The sequence below is a fragment of the Barbatula barbatula genome, assembly GCF_947034865.1.
Source record: "Barbatula barbatula genome assembly, chromosome: 12".
NCBI classification, from domain to species: Eukaryota; Metazoa; Chordata; class Actinopteri; order Cypriniformes; family Nemacheilidae; genus Barbatula; species Barbatula barbatula.
In genome coordinates, this window is record NC_136775.1 from 12,384,373 (window position 1) to 12,398,706 (window position 14,334).

General features: G+C 40.7%; 2 protein-coding genes across 3 annotated transcripts; both read left to right on the plus strand.

The window, feature by feature from the left end:
• The first annotated feature begins 813 nt into the window (after window positions 1-813).
• tubb5 (tubulin, beta 5) lies at window positions 814-5,686 on the plus strand. The gene is made up of 4 exons (XM_079469639.1): window positions 814-991; window positions 2,930-3,038; window positions 3,185-3,295; window positions 3,421-5,686. Exons 1-4 carry the CDS (start codon window positions 935-937, stop codon window positions 4,476-4,478), a joined length of 1,335 nt encoding a protein of 444 aa, XP_079325765.1. The 5' UTR covers window positions 814-934; the 3' UTR covers window positions 4,479-5,686.
• Window positions 5,687-6,321: 635 nt separating this feature from the next.
• mdc1 (mediator of DNA damage checkpoint 1) lies at window positions 6,322-14,254 on the plus strand. Of its 2 annotated transcripts, XM_079469802.1 has the most exons (10): window positions 6,322-6,331; window positions 6,722-6,877; window positions 6,998-7,597; window positions 7,703-7,787; window positions 8,128-9,158; window positions 9,735-12,721; window positions 12,815-12,997; window positions 13,158-13,283; window positions 13,381-13,491; window positions 13,605-14,254. In XM_079469802.1, exons 1-10 carry the CDS (start codon window positions 6,325-6,327, stop codon window positions 13,812-13,814), a joined length of 5,496 nt encoding a protein of 1,831 aa, XP_079325928.1. In that variant the 5' UTR covers window positions 6,322-6,324; the 3' UTR covers window positions 13,815-14,254. The 2 variants fall into 2 exon arrangements, with proteins under 2 accessions (XP_079325928.1, XP_079325929.1); XM_079469803.1 differs by lacking the exons at window positions 6,322-6,331; window positions 6,722-6,877 and having other exon boundaries at window positions 7,570-7,593.
• The last annotated feature ends 80 nt before the right edge of the window (window positions 14,255-14,334 follow it).

Here is a 14,334-nt window from a genome sequence, read left to right on the forward strand (position 1 = left end):
TGGATTTTGGAGTCTCAAAAGGTTTAGGAAAGTATCCAGTAGTTACGGTTTTACCTCTCAACACTGCAGAAACTCTTTTGGGGTTATTGCCATTTGGAAAGAAATTCTAAGTACGTGAACAAAAGACCTTGCTCGTTAAACAACTTCTCCACCAAAAATAAGCCATTACTGATCCAACCTTTGTGCCATTGATCCGGTCTTCGGCAGACTCCAATGATGTTACCTACCCATGAATCCTTGCGAACGCCCAATCACAGAACGGATGGGAAGGAGTGTCGTGGATGTCAAACACATACATGACGGATACATTTCAAATGTACGTTTTGATAAAATTCCAAATTAATTATTTAATCTCATTCGTATAATTGGTATTTATTTTCTATTAAGCCAGCTATTCAAGAATAAAACTTTTAATGCAGTGCATTTTCTTACTTATTTTTTGTAGATTTATATCGGGCTCTGTAAAGCTGAGCAACATCTCCTTTATTATGGATGAATATTAAATAACAACCTATATGCATATTAAGAACACATTATGCACATTAAGTCTAGTCTATACAAATAAATATACATAAGCAGTTGCATTACAAACATTAGTATATATTGCATAATGCTCGGGTGGCATCAACATATGAAAAACAAAACTATAAAAACCGGCAGCTCCTGTCCCAAATAACAACAATAGGACAACAAGTGTGGTCGACTTCACGCGGCGCAGACAGCGTTCACCATCCATTACGTCACCGGCTGCAACGAGGAGAGACTCAATTGAATAGCCCGGGACTATAGTGTGTGCAAACCCCGCCCCATACTACTCTAGACTCGATCTGGAGACAGTCCAGGAATATAAAGCCTTTGTCCGGCTTTTCTTAAATTATTGCTGAGCCGTACCGTTACTTTTCAGATTTATTAGAGAACTTCAACATTTTGTAACATGAGGGAGATTGTTCACATCCAGGCCGGTCAGTGCGGAAACCAAATTGGTGCCAAGGTAAGAGATTGTCGGAGTACGAGTTCGTAATTTGTATATTGCAATTACGAATAAAAACCGTGCAAGGGATTCACAATACAACAATAGGATGTCCCTTTAAATGCAAACATGAATATAGGATATATGAACTAATATGAAAGATTTGGTCTTTTTCGATTCTGAAGAAATGTTTATAAATATAAAACAGCATAGACAGCACAGACTTCTGATTTATTTTGACTTGCATCGATCATAATAGTGTATCATAGCGACATTGGGCAGTTTTGTAGCTCTCTTTTAGTTCTGCACTTACTGATACTTTTTTTATCTCCTTTTGTTTTGCTTTAATCTAACCTATAGCTTTCTTCGTGCAAAGCATTCCTCTTGGTTCCTGATAACGTTTACGTTATTTGTTCAAGGCGATCTCACATTGCGGTCTTTAAACAGGCATACATCTCTTTGTCTGTAAATCAGTGAAGGGATTCACTGGGGAAAGGGGGTTTTCCTCTTTCTTTTACTCTCATTCTATGCAATGCACCGGGTGTGGCAGATCTGATCTCTCGCAGTAATTACCGTGACCACCCGTCCTCAGTGTCACAAGCCCTTTAAACAGCTGTCATGGACCAGCGCAAGTCATGACACGTGGCATTTATTTTATAAAATACATTAATATCAAACTCATAATCTGGAATAATCTTAAACAAGGGTGTCCTGCCTTTTGTTCGATATTCAACTATTGTGGCAATGTGCAGATATTGAGTGCTATGTTGGGGTGGTCAGGCGGAGGATGAGAAGGCTGGCGACGAAGAAAAATAGTTAATAAACTAAAAATGTAGTCCTTGAAATCTTAGTCACTTAAATTACATTGCGTTTTATGTATACATTAGGTCATTGTTATATTCGTTTTTATTGTAATATATTGCAAAGACTATTAAAGTATTAAGGTATTACATTCTAAAATTGCTAAAATTGGCCCACATTCATACATTTAAATATATTAACCAATGAAATATAACTGTCTAAACAAATATACATATATACAAAGAGAATAAAGATGCCATGGCAGTTCACACAGCACACATTTTTAAAGATCTATGATATGTATTTTTTAAAGGTCTGTGAGATGTGTCATCAGTAATTGGGTTAAATCGTCCTCTTTTTATTAGGCTTGTCTTTTAAAGGATCAATTCTTGAGTGTCTGAATTCAGATGATGTCTGGGTGGGGATGGGAAGCCACTCACTATAATGAACTTAATGGATCTAACAGCTGCTGCCCATTGCCTGTATGATAGGGATATAAATGAAATATGAGTAATTGATGACTAAATGACATGTTCATGAAAACCCCTTTTTGTCACATTGAATTCCAACAATTATTTAACTGAGCAAATTGATTCATTTAGGATAATTATCTTATTGATAAACAAGGTGAAAAGGTAGAAGCTGAATTCTATATGTCAGCATATCTGCGCTGTGTGATTTTGATGATGATGATGATGACACAGCAGAAAAGTAGGTTTCTCAGACTAAAAGGTTTTGATAGTCGTGAGTGTCAGAATAGTTTCACAGCAGCCAGTCTGTGTCTTCCAGTTTATTGGCCTGATTCTTTTCAGTATATCCCATGAACAATCTTTTATTTCTCCTTTCACTTTTACCCACTCCTTAGTTTTGTCTCCTACTCTGCTTCTTGGATTAAGGTCACTTGGACAGTAACCTAGAATGAATTATTTAAACATCCGTATAAGAGGATGCTTTTTGCTTCAGATTAAGGGCTTCCTCCGAGCCAAAACTCAGTCAAAACTAATGCTGGTCATCCCGATTACAGATTATTGGTAGATTAGTGTACAAAATATTCAAGGTTTGCTTTATAAACTACATCTACAAACAAGAATATACCGGAAGGTATTTGTATTGTCTAGGTACGAAATGTTTTAATTTCTCTGAGTTGTTGGTTTGCAGTTTTGGGAGGTAATCAGTGATGAACATGGGATCGACCCAACAGGAACCTACCATGGAGACAGTGACCTGCAGCTGGACAGAATCAGTGTCTATTACAATGAAGCTACAGGTACTTTCCACGAACACACACATACATAGTTTGTATAGATATAGCTCTGAACTTGTATAACTTTATTTGCTTTGAATTTCTTATTTGTCTTGTACATTGAATTGGTATTTTGTATCTTTCTTCCTGTCTATTTCTTTGTCGTGGAGGAGGTAAATATGTGCCAAGAGCTATTCTAGTAGATCTGGAGCCTGGCACTATGGACTCTGTGCGTTCAGGACCCTTTGGACAGATCTTCAGACCAGATAACTTTGTATTTGGTGAGTGACGGAGTATGGCAGGTCTGACGAACGTATTCAATTAAACAAGCAAAGCAAATAAATATAGATAACAGATGTGAAATGTCTTACCTTGCACACCATCTGATGTTTGTGTTATCCCACAGGACAAAGTGGAGCTGGTAATAACTGGGCCAAGGGCCACTACACAGAGGGGGCAGAGCTTGTCGATTCCGTTCTGGATGTGGTTCGCAAGGAGTCTGAGAGCTGCGACTGCCTGCAGGGCTTCCAGCTCACTCACTCCCTGGGTGGTGGCACTGGGTCAGGCATGGGCACCCTCCTTATAAGCAAAATCCGCGAAGAGTATCCAGACCGCATAATGAACACCTTCAGCGTGGTGCCTTCCCCAAAAGTCTCCGACACCGTAGTTGAGCCTTACAACGCCACACTGTCAGTCCATCAGCTGGTTGAGAACACAGACGAAACCTACTGCATAGACAATGAAGCCTTGTATGATATCTGCTTCCGCACCCTTAAACTCACCACCCCCACATATGGCGACCTCAACCATCTGGTCTCAGCCACCATGAGTGGTGTTACCACCTGCTTGCGCTTCCCCGGCCAACTGAATGCTGACCTGCGCAAACTAGCCGTTAACATGGTGCCGTTCCCCCGACTGCACTTCTTCATGCCTGGTTTTGCTCCTCTGACCAGCAGAAGCAGCCAGCAGTACCGCGCTCTCACCGTGCCCGAGCTCACGCAGCAAGTGTTCGACGCCAAGAACATGATGGCAGCTTGCGACCCGAGACACGGTCGTTACCTGACCGTCGCCGCTGTGTTCCGTGGCCGCATGTCCATGAAGGAAGTTGACGAGCAGATGCTGAACGTCCAGAACAAGAACAGCAGCTACTTTGTGGAATGGATCCCCAACAACGTCAAAACCGCTGTCTGCGACATTCCACCAAGGGGTCTCAAAATGGCCGTCACTTTTATCGGCAACAGCACTGCCATCCAAGAGCTCTTTAAGCGTATATCTGAGCAGTTCACGGCCATGTTCAGGCGTAAGGCTTTCTTGCATTGGTACACAGGAGAGGGAATGGATGAGATGGAGTTCACTGAAGCAGAGAGCAACATGAATGACCTGGTGTCTGAATATCAACAGTACCAGGATGCCACCGCTGAAGAGGAAGGAGAGTTTGAGGAAGAGGCAGATGAGGACACCTAAATAGGAAATGAAGAAGGGTTGGGAGAAAGAGAAAGGGAAAGGGATGTGTTTGGGGAAGGGGTAGTGTGTTCAAGTTTGAATAAATGTAGAAGAACATAGGGAAACAAAGTTCAGTGTCTCAATCAGATGACTTGGAAATTACCACTAGACAAAAGGGGCCAAAAATAACCAGAGGTATGAAAAAAGATTGTTCTTGACCATGGAATGGGTAAAAAAGTGCTTACTGTTACAGTTCACTTACATTTTGTGTTGGTTTATTTAACATTCTGATGTCATCAATTCAACCCCAGCTATAGCAGACTTACATCTGTAAGATGTCTGCTAAAGATCTGGAAATCTGGAAAACATCTGCTGTGTAAAAACAATCCACTAAATATCTTACGGATGTATTCTAGATGTCTAGACGTATTGCAGATGATCAAACTATGTATTGCAAATGTCTTGCAGATGTAAATGCAGACGTCAAATAGACATCTGCCAGATGGAGTATGCTATCAGAGACAGAGAAGAATTGAATAACAAATGTCCAGTTATTCAAAACCATGTGATATCAGCTTTGTTTTTGACTATATGGTCTAAACAATCTAGATTATGTAAAAACAAAAGGGATGAAGGGAAACTATCCAGTGAATCAGAATTATTGCTATAATTCAGATTAGGAGTCAGGGAGGAAAACTACAAATACATTTTTTATTTTATTTTTGCAAAGAACTCAAGTCCCATTATGTTACTATTTTGCACTAGAACAAGGCACTGTGAGAATTGCACTTCAAGGTGACCTTCGGGGTCTCATTGCAGTATTTAGAGAAATGTTTTGAAGAGAAAAGTATGTTTTGCAAAAGATGAAGGAAAGACAAAGAAAGGGACTGAAAGAAAGGCAAGATTCAGAATAACTGTGTTATTGAATCTTTACCTCACTTGGACGTCAGCCAACGTCTATAGGAGAAAATAAGTTGAATGACATGGGTGACAATAGAAAGTATTTTTAGATTATGAAGAATTGATGGATTAAGCATGTTGAATTGATTGTTAGTGCAAATATAAAATGTAAGGACTCCGTTATGTCCCATATATGAGCCCATACTGTGTTTCTTCATTTTTTTAATTATTTAAAATGTGTTAATGTCCCTTGCGGTTTTTTTATTTCCTGTTGGAAAAACTGAGCCTCTGGAGAAAACCAAAATAAAAAAATTATAACAATTTCGTTCAAAAACAGACTGGTTTTGTTTTCTTATGTGTCATATATCCTGGTAGGGCCCGTTTTGAAATAAAATAAGTCATGTCAATAAATATAATTTATATAAATATAAATATTAGGCTATATACAATATGATAAAGTTATTGAATTGCCCACAAGTAGGTGTGCACCTACACTAATTATCCCTTGGCCTCATAATTTAACACCTAATTTACATCACAGCATAATATAATAGAAAACTTGAGGAAAAGCTGAGAGAATAAATAATTTCGTGTTTGAGATGTAGTCTATGTGAAACTAGATATAAAATGTCAACACAAAGAACCACTTATGCAATGCAAAATAGATAAAACATGATTAAGTATAGTAACTACTATTAATGTGCAATATAGTAATGTTATAGGGAATTACACGTAAAGATTGAATACTGTAACTGTAACTCCTACACAGCACAAGGCAGCAGAGTCAGGAACGGGGGAAAATTTGGACGAATTGGACTGCTTTTACTCAAACACCCAATCAGCACACAATGACGAACATCTAGCCAATCAGCGAGCGTTTAATCTCTGACAGACAGCTTTACCAGCGAATCGGTAGTGTTCGATTAAAAGGCGGTTCTGCGTCTTCAGGAAATAATCTGCAAGTGTTATGCACGGTACGGTACGGTAAGGGCATGTTTTCATTAAATGCAATGATCAAGTTCCATCGTTGCATATAAACACATTATACTTTGAGTTTTGCGTAGCGATTGGATGTGATTTATCTTTAAATGTTTCTGATCACTTGTGAATACATTGCAGTCTAGATTATTAATAAGAATTTGTGCCAATGTGAATGTTTTTGGAAAGCTTTATCGATGAAACTATCATTAAAGCAGTGTCTATGAAACTGCGACATATGCATACTCTTTTATCACACCAATGGGATTGATGCTATCTGTGTTGCTTCGTTATAATGTTTAAAAAGAAACAAAAACCTAGCTAATTTGAGTCAAAAACATATCTTTAACAACCACATGCTTTTGTGCGATCCTCTCATCTGAAAGTTTTGTCAGTGGACAGGATGGATTCTACTCAACAGATTGAAGATCCTTTCTCTGAAGAAGAAGAAGATGATGAGAAAGAGGAGAACAAGGCAGGATCAGAAAGAGAACAGGTGGGAACACTGAAGGTGTTTAAAAATGACCATGTTCCAGAGACAGGTGAGAGAAAATAATTCACACTATATCTCCTTGTGCCATTGTTTCCTATATTTAAGTTTTTGACAATTTAATATTATCCAATGTTTGAAATAATTTATTTTCCACCTCTCTCACAATCAGAATTCCCTCTCTTCGTTGGAGAGAATGTCTTGGGTCGTGATCCAGCTGCCTGTTCTGTTCTGCTTGCGGCCCGATCTGTGTCCGGTCAACATGCTGTCATCTCCATCTCTGTCTTCCGCTCTAGTAACAATCGTGCTAGTGACAATGAAGCAGTTGAAGCACTATTATGGGACATGGGCAGTTTAAATGGAACCAGAAAAGGCAGATTAAAGCTAACTCCTAAAGTGAGATACGCTTTGGCCGCGGGAGACAGTGTGATACTTGCTGACATTCCGTGCCAATATATCAGTCTAATGGTTTCGAAAACAGACACACAGACAGTTCCGAAGGAGAAATTAGCATTCAAGCATGAGAAAAAGGAAAGTCCATCAGGGCCCAGCAGTCATTCAAAGCCAAAGATAAGGAAAGGAGTGCTGAATGAGAAAGTGAGAGCTGCCTTGCCTCCCGTGCCTTTATGGAGTGCTGAGGATGAAGAACTTAAGAGTGCAGCCAGCCTGTGTTCTCCTCAGCCAGCTGACAAGCAGCCTGAGATCACCCTGGTGCCTGATTCTGACTCGGGTTCAGATGGTGAGAGTGCTACAGATAATGGGAGAGATGTAGGTGGGTGAAACATAACCTAAAGAACATTTATTATAGTGAGATGTACTGTAGTTATACTGTAAACTGTAATGTAAACTCATTTTTAGTTTTTCTTCTTTCGTTTAGTTTCAGACTCCGCATCCTCCTCACATCTGGTAAGCCCTTCAGATTCAACATTCCTGACCCCAGCCAAAAAAGTCATTCCAGAGAGGTATGGATGGTTTACTTCAATGTAATTTTAATGTGTAACTAGTCAGAATGTTACTACATAGGGTATTTTATATTCTCGTATAAAAAAAACTATTTCGTCATACTTAAAACAAATACATACATGCAGATATAAATACTTGTGAAATGCTGCCCCATTTTTGTGTTTATAGCTCAAGCTCAGTTACACAGCAGAAACATTTTCAGTGTGAAAACTCAATGCTGGAACAGTACTGCCAAACAGGATTGCCATCCCCCAATGGCCAATATATTGTACAAGTATCTTTATTTATTCTCTGCTTAAAATGAGTTTGACCATATTTTTCCTTTTTTTTTCTTGACAGTGAGGATGAGAGCTTCATTACTCCATCTTTAGCCACAATGGACAGATTTAAAGAGAAAGACAGCTTCAGTGAAGTCTGTTCAGACTCCTCTAAGACTGGCCCGCTGGCTCTAAACCTAGACAGTGACACTGATATTGAGGAAGAGGAGACTGAGAGAGACAGGAGTGGAGCAGATGTGCAGACTAAAGTAGCTTCAAAGGTGGAACTGGTATCTTTAGATGATATTCAAATGCACAGTGATACTGATGTAGAGGAAGAGGAGACTGAGAATAGCAACGCTGAGCCTAAAGCTCAGAAAGTAAATTTTAAGGAAACAGTATCTTCAACTGGTCTTCAATTAGATAGTGATACTGATGTTGAGAAAGAGGAGACCGAGAAAAGCAAGATTGAACAACAGGCTCTGAATAAAGAAGATTCAAGGGTGGAATCTGTAACTTCAGCTGATCTTCACGTGGATAGTGATGCTGATGTTGAGGAAGAGGAGACAGAGAAAAGCAAGAGTGAAACAGAGACTCAGATTAAACAAGCACCTGAGGTGGAACCTGTAACCTTATCAGATCTTCATATGGACAGTGATACTGATGTCGAGGAGAATGATTCCACCCATAATGCTGAACCTCCCAAAGTTGTTGAAGTTCCAGAAAACAAACATAATGCTTCTCCCCCTCATGCGGAAGTACATTTGGACAGTGACACTGATGTAGAAGAAGACAATCCCATGGATGATCCCACAGACACAGAGGTTTCACATCCAGTCGTAATGGAAAGTGATTTCAGACTTGCCTCAAACCCAGGGGCAGAGTTCTGCATGGACAGTGACACAGATGTAGAGGATGATGAGGATCCTTTTAAGTCTTTACCAGGCAAGGTTGCAGAAAATCAAAAGGTTTCTACAGGCAGCAAAGTAGAGCAACCAGAAAAACGCACCCATAAACAAACCCATCCTTTCCAAGCACATAATTATCATGAGGAACCCACCCAAGCTTTTGACAACTTCGATGACTGGGACCTACAGCCCACACAGGCATACGGTAACCATCCCATTCAAATCCTACGTATGAAATATTTTTATGTAATTCATTGATTTTTTTTTACACCCTTTTAAATAAATGCCATAAAAATGCAGTTCCTATGAGACCTTAAACTAAGATGGGAGCGATATGACCATTATAAATAAAAAAACAAAGAAATACATTTTGTTTCACAATAATGATATGTATCACATTATAGTTATTTAGCTGGAAACACCATTTTAAAATGATGTTTTACTAGCATATTTATGAGTATGTGCTTAAGTATCATTTTTGTTTAATTCTGTGAACTACCAACAGTATTTATGCCAAATTCCAAATTGTGTTTGCAACGAGTACTTTCCCAGCATTTGGACACTATTTCAAGCACAGTGAGCCAAAAAAAGAAAACTAAATATCCTTTTGTGTTCTACAAAAAATCATCATGGTTTGAAACTGTTGTATCGGGTGTATGAGTAAATTATAGCTTTCATTTTTTATAGATTTTTCTCCCAACAAGCAGAGTGTAATTAATCCTACTATATTTACAAAACTATTAAAATCTGTTGTATTTTCTGACTTTATTTCCATGCTCAGGGGCTACTGGAGCCAATGCTGGTCTCAGGCTCAAGGAAGTGGATCTTGAGGCTACACAGGCATACGGAGCAGTGACGGACAGAGAGGACGAAGAGGGGCCTCTGAGTCATAGTGAAGTTCACTCAAACCTTTCCACTGCTGAAACACAGCTCATCCCTACAGAAAAGAGTAATGATGATGATGAAGAGATGCCAGGTGACTCAAACCTCTCCACAGCAGACACTCTGATCCTCGCCAGCACCCCAAGACGAGAAGAGCAGACACAACATTTCGCTCTCTTCACCGCCCAGACGCAACTCATTTGGGAGGGAGAAGAGAAAGAGGAGGACCAGAAGGAGCGGGTCCAGTTGGTGGAGGCTCATACCATCGATGAGACACTAGATGGTGAGGAGAAGAATATTAAATGGGGTAAAAAGAGGAACCATGTTGGGAGAAGTATGCAAACATATAAAAACTACTCCACCTCTCAACTTTTCATTGCTGAAACACAACCGATGTGTGAGGATGAAGATGCTTCAGATGAAGGTCAAAACAGTGCGACCACTAGCAAGCATACAGATGAAGATGAACACAAATATATTAGAGAAGAACCCTCTAGTTCCCATGTCACAATTGCTGAAACACAACCTATGATCGAGGAAGATGACACACTAAATACGGATCTGAAGGATCGGGTTAACTCTAGGAGACAGCAGGGAGAAGAACATGAATCTACACAGATTAACAAAAGCTCCGCTTCCCATCTTGTCATTGCTGAAACGCAGCCAATGTGTGAGGATGAAGTGACATGTGATGAAGGTCTTAACAGTGCTGTCAGCAGCAGAAACACATATGATGAACCCAAAAATATAGGAGAAGAACAGTCAAGCTCTCATGTCACCATTGCTGAAACGCAACCTATTTTTGAGGAAGAGCTTAACATTGAGGTAAACTCTGGGAAATTAGACACAAGACAGGCAAACGAACATGAATCATCACAGCTCGCTGATAAAATTTCCAGTTCCACAAATCTAGATGAAAATGAACCTGTGAAGCATCCTGAAACCCCTTCCCCACCTGCCATTACTGTAACTGAAACACAGCCTATGTGTGAGGAACAAGAGACACCACAGGAAGATCAGATTAATGCAGGTCCAGACAGATCTAACCAACTACAAAAAACACAACCTGTGTATGAGGAAGATGAAGGACAGGACAAAGAGTTCAGCAGCAAGATGTCTTGCAGAAGATCACGCAGAGGGAGACCAAAAAAACAAGATGAGGTCTCACAGCCTGCTGAGGGTGTTGTCCATCACACTATTGCAGAAACACAACCAATTTTTGAGGAAGGAAATAAAAACGATGAAGATCTGAATGTCGGAGTGAAAGCCAAAAGGTATCGCAGGGGCAGACCAAGCAAAAAGTATGAAGTTCCACAACCGGCTGAGTCTGAGGAAAAAACTGAGGAGGAAGATGTGAACAGTGGCATCAGATCTAAGAGATCCCGCAGAGGAAGACAAACAGATGAAGCTGAACCTGCAGTGTCCCTTGAACCAAATTCTGATCTCAATGTTGTCGAAGAAGAACCTGCAAATGCAGGGAGCTCATGTCAGACGAGAAAGACTGGTGAGAGAAGACAAAGAAAAGAGAAAACAGACCAGGAAAATGAGTCAGGTGTTTCTTCTAAAGGCCCAGGAAGAACTAGGAAAGGGCAGGAGGGGAAAAGAAATAGGAAAAGAGCATTATCTGAGGAAGAGGAGGAAAGTGAAGGAGAAAAAACAAGAAGGACGGGAATGAAGCAGAAATGTAACGAAAAATTTGGAAAGGAAGAATTGGAGGAGAACATCGTGAACAAAGCCCAAGAGGAGAAAGAGACAATTGAAAAAGAGCTGCAAGAACAGGAGGCGAGAGAAAGATTAGAAAGAGAGGAACAAGAGAGATTGGAATGTGAAGGAAGGGAAACGGAAGAACATGAAGAGAGAGAAAAGCAAAAGCTCGAACAAGAGCAGAAGGAATTAGAAGAGAAAGAACGGTTGAAAAGGGAAGAAGAGGAAAAGCAGAAAGAAGAAAATGAGAGAATGAAGCAATTAACGATGGAAAAAGAGGAAAAAGATCGGTTAGAAAAAGAGCTGAAAGAAAAATTAGAGAGGCAGCGGCTTGAAAAGGAAGAGGAGAAAAGAATCCAGAGAGAGATGGAGAAAGAGCTAAAAGAGAAGGAGCATTTACAAAGACTAGAGGCTGACAGAGAACAATTAGAGAAGGAGAGACAAGAAAATGAGATGCTTGAGATGGCAGCAGAAGCACAACTGAACAGAGAACAAAAAGAGACAAACCAACAGGAAGAACAAAAGAATGAGACCGTGGGGAAGAAAAACACAGAGCTTAACGCTTTTGCAGTTCCTCCCAATGATGATGTCACTGTCAGACGATCACGGCGCCATTCTAACGCCTCTGTGAACTCTGAACAATCAGTATCATCACAACAGGAGCAGTCGAGTCAGAGTGGCAGAGGAAGGGGCAGGGGCAGGGGGCGGGGCAGAGGGAAACCGACAACTACTGAACAGCCAGTTGGTGGCAGACAAAGCGGCAGGAGAAAAACCATCCCAGGGCCTGCTGATGATGTTGAAGAAACAGAGCAGGGGTCCATAACTCCTTCCCGATCTCGCTCCAGTTCCAGAAGTTCTGACAGATCGTCTAACGGCATGGGAACTCAAAATCAAGTGACGAGAGGTAGAGGAAGAGGGAGGAAGAGCATGAAATTACCAGAGCCAGAGGAGGAAGTTTTCCAACCTAAAACACCTGGAAGGGGCAGGGGGAAAGGAAGCAGGAAAGGAACAAATGTTGAGGTAAACATTAAGCAAGATGAAGAGGCAGTTAAAGGGGCCGTCGTGCCTCAAACCAACAGCAGAGGGAGGAAGAGAACAGCCACTGCCAGCACATCCTCAGTAGAGACTCCTCCACCCACACCCAAGACACCAAGACGCTCCACAGCCAGTCAGATGCACAAGGTCACAAATTCAAACGCGCATACACAAATTCAAAGGCCATTTTTATAAATGTGTGCATCACATCTCAAGACGTCAATATCTCATCTGTTCTAGGTTTTATTTACTGGGCTGACGGATGAGGATGGAGAGAGAGTGGTATCCCGTTTGGGAGGCAGCCTGGCAAAGGGGGTGAATGATATGACTCACCTGGTCACCGATAAAGCTAGACGCACTGTTAAATTTCTATGTGCTGTTGCCAGAGGAGTGCCTATTGTGACCCCTGACTGGCTCAAGAAGGTAATAGGCCGGTTAATAAACGTATTGCCCAGTAAACCCATGTCTCACCCATGATATTTAAGCAGATCTAACATTTGATGACTACATTGTGTGAATATAACTAACCAGTAAGTGTTATTGAACTTCACTTCATCATAAGAACTCCCTTTTTTCCGCTCAGTGTGGCAAAGCCGGCCATTTCCTTTCTGCTGATGAATATTTATTGAGGGATGTTGAGCAGGAGAAGAAGTTTAGTTTCAGCCTACAGGCGGCACTGCAGGCGGCTCTACGTCAACCTCTTTTGAAGGTACTATTTGTGTACTATGCCTCATACTCTCTCAAATATTGTTTCTAGAAAGCAATTTTCAATCAATGATTATTCACCTCGTGTATATTCTCTTTAGGGTTATGAGATTCATGTGACACCATCGGTGATGCCAGAGCCATCTCAGATGAAAGAAATCATTACCTGTTGTGGAGCACGTTTCCTTCCTAAAATGCCCTCTGCTCATAAGGTAGCTGCAGACACGTGAATAATTGCATACTACATGCATACACCACATTTCACTTATGCGTTCAATACATCAAAGGCTATTACTCAATTTTCGCTCTATTGTTTCTCCCTCAGGAGCACACTGTGGTGGTGTCATGCGAGCAGGACATGGCCCTTTGTGAGAAGGCATCGAGAATGTCATTGCCCGTGGTCAGCACAGAGTTTCTATTGACTGGCATTCTGCAGCAGAAAGTTGACCAGGAGGCCTTTTCTCTCACTTCCTCTCTAAATGCAGCCAATCAGACCGCAGCCCCCAAAGCGCCAGCCAGGGGGCGTAGGAAGTAGTGCCAATGACATAGGGAAGGACTTTTCGTGTATTACATTTTTGTTCAGTCTGTTTCTGTTCAGTAGATGGCTTAGGACGAATATGAGAATGCTTGAAATCCTAATTTTAAGAATTAAAGAATACAGCTTGATTGTGAAATGCCGCCATGCTTGTAAACCACATATCCATTGATTCCTGTGAACGGCAGCTTAAGATGGTGTGAGAGGAGGCTGTTCGTGAATGAAGAGCCTGTTAAAGCCAGAATAAGCTCCAATGATTTTTAAGACATAAAAATGCCTTAAGAGCCAGAATAAAACTGTTGCATAAAATTCCAAGTTTCTTTAAAGAGTATTTTTACAAGTTGTATATGCAAATGTGTTATGCAATTATAATGAATAAACATTGACATTTTTAACGTGACCAATTCAGTTGCTCATGCAAAAAAGCACCTCCAGCACACGTTATTCTTTAAGGGCGTTGGTCTGTAATGGATCGATGTGAAGAATATCTTTAAGACCATATCGTCGATTCTACAGAGAT

What these genes read in the sequence shown, in the direction of transcription:
- tubb5 (XM_079469639.1), top strand. Translation starts at nt 935, where the DNA reads ATGAGGGAGATTGTTCACATCCAGGCCGGTCAGTGCGGAAACCAAATT. An exon ending in GAAACCAAATTGGTGCCAAG is followed by an intron (nt 992 to 2,929) that starts GTAAGAGATTGT and finishes GTTGGTTTGCAG; the next exon opens with TTTTGGGAGGTAATCAGTGA. An exon ending in CTATTACAATGAAGCTACAG is followed by an intron (nt 3,039 to 3,184) that starts GTACTTTCCACG and finishes TTTGTCGTGGAG; the next exon opens with GAGGTAAATATGTGCCAAGA.
- mdc1 (XM_079469802.1), top strand. An exon ending in ACAGCCCACACAGGCATACG is followed by an intron (nt 9,159 to 9,734) that starts GTAACCATCCCA and finishes TTCCATGCTCAG; the next exon opens with GGGCTACTGGAGCCAATGCT. An exon ending in CCCCTGACTGGCTCAAGAAG is followed by an intron (nt 12,998 to 13,157) that starts GTAATAGGCCGG and finishes TTTTCCGCTCAG; the next exon opens with TGTGGCAAAGCCGGCCATTT.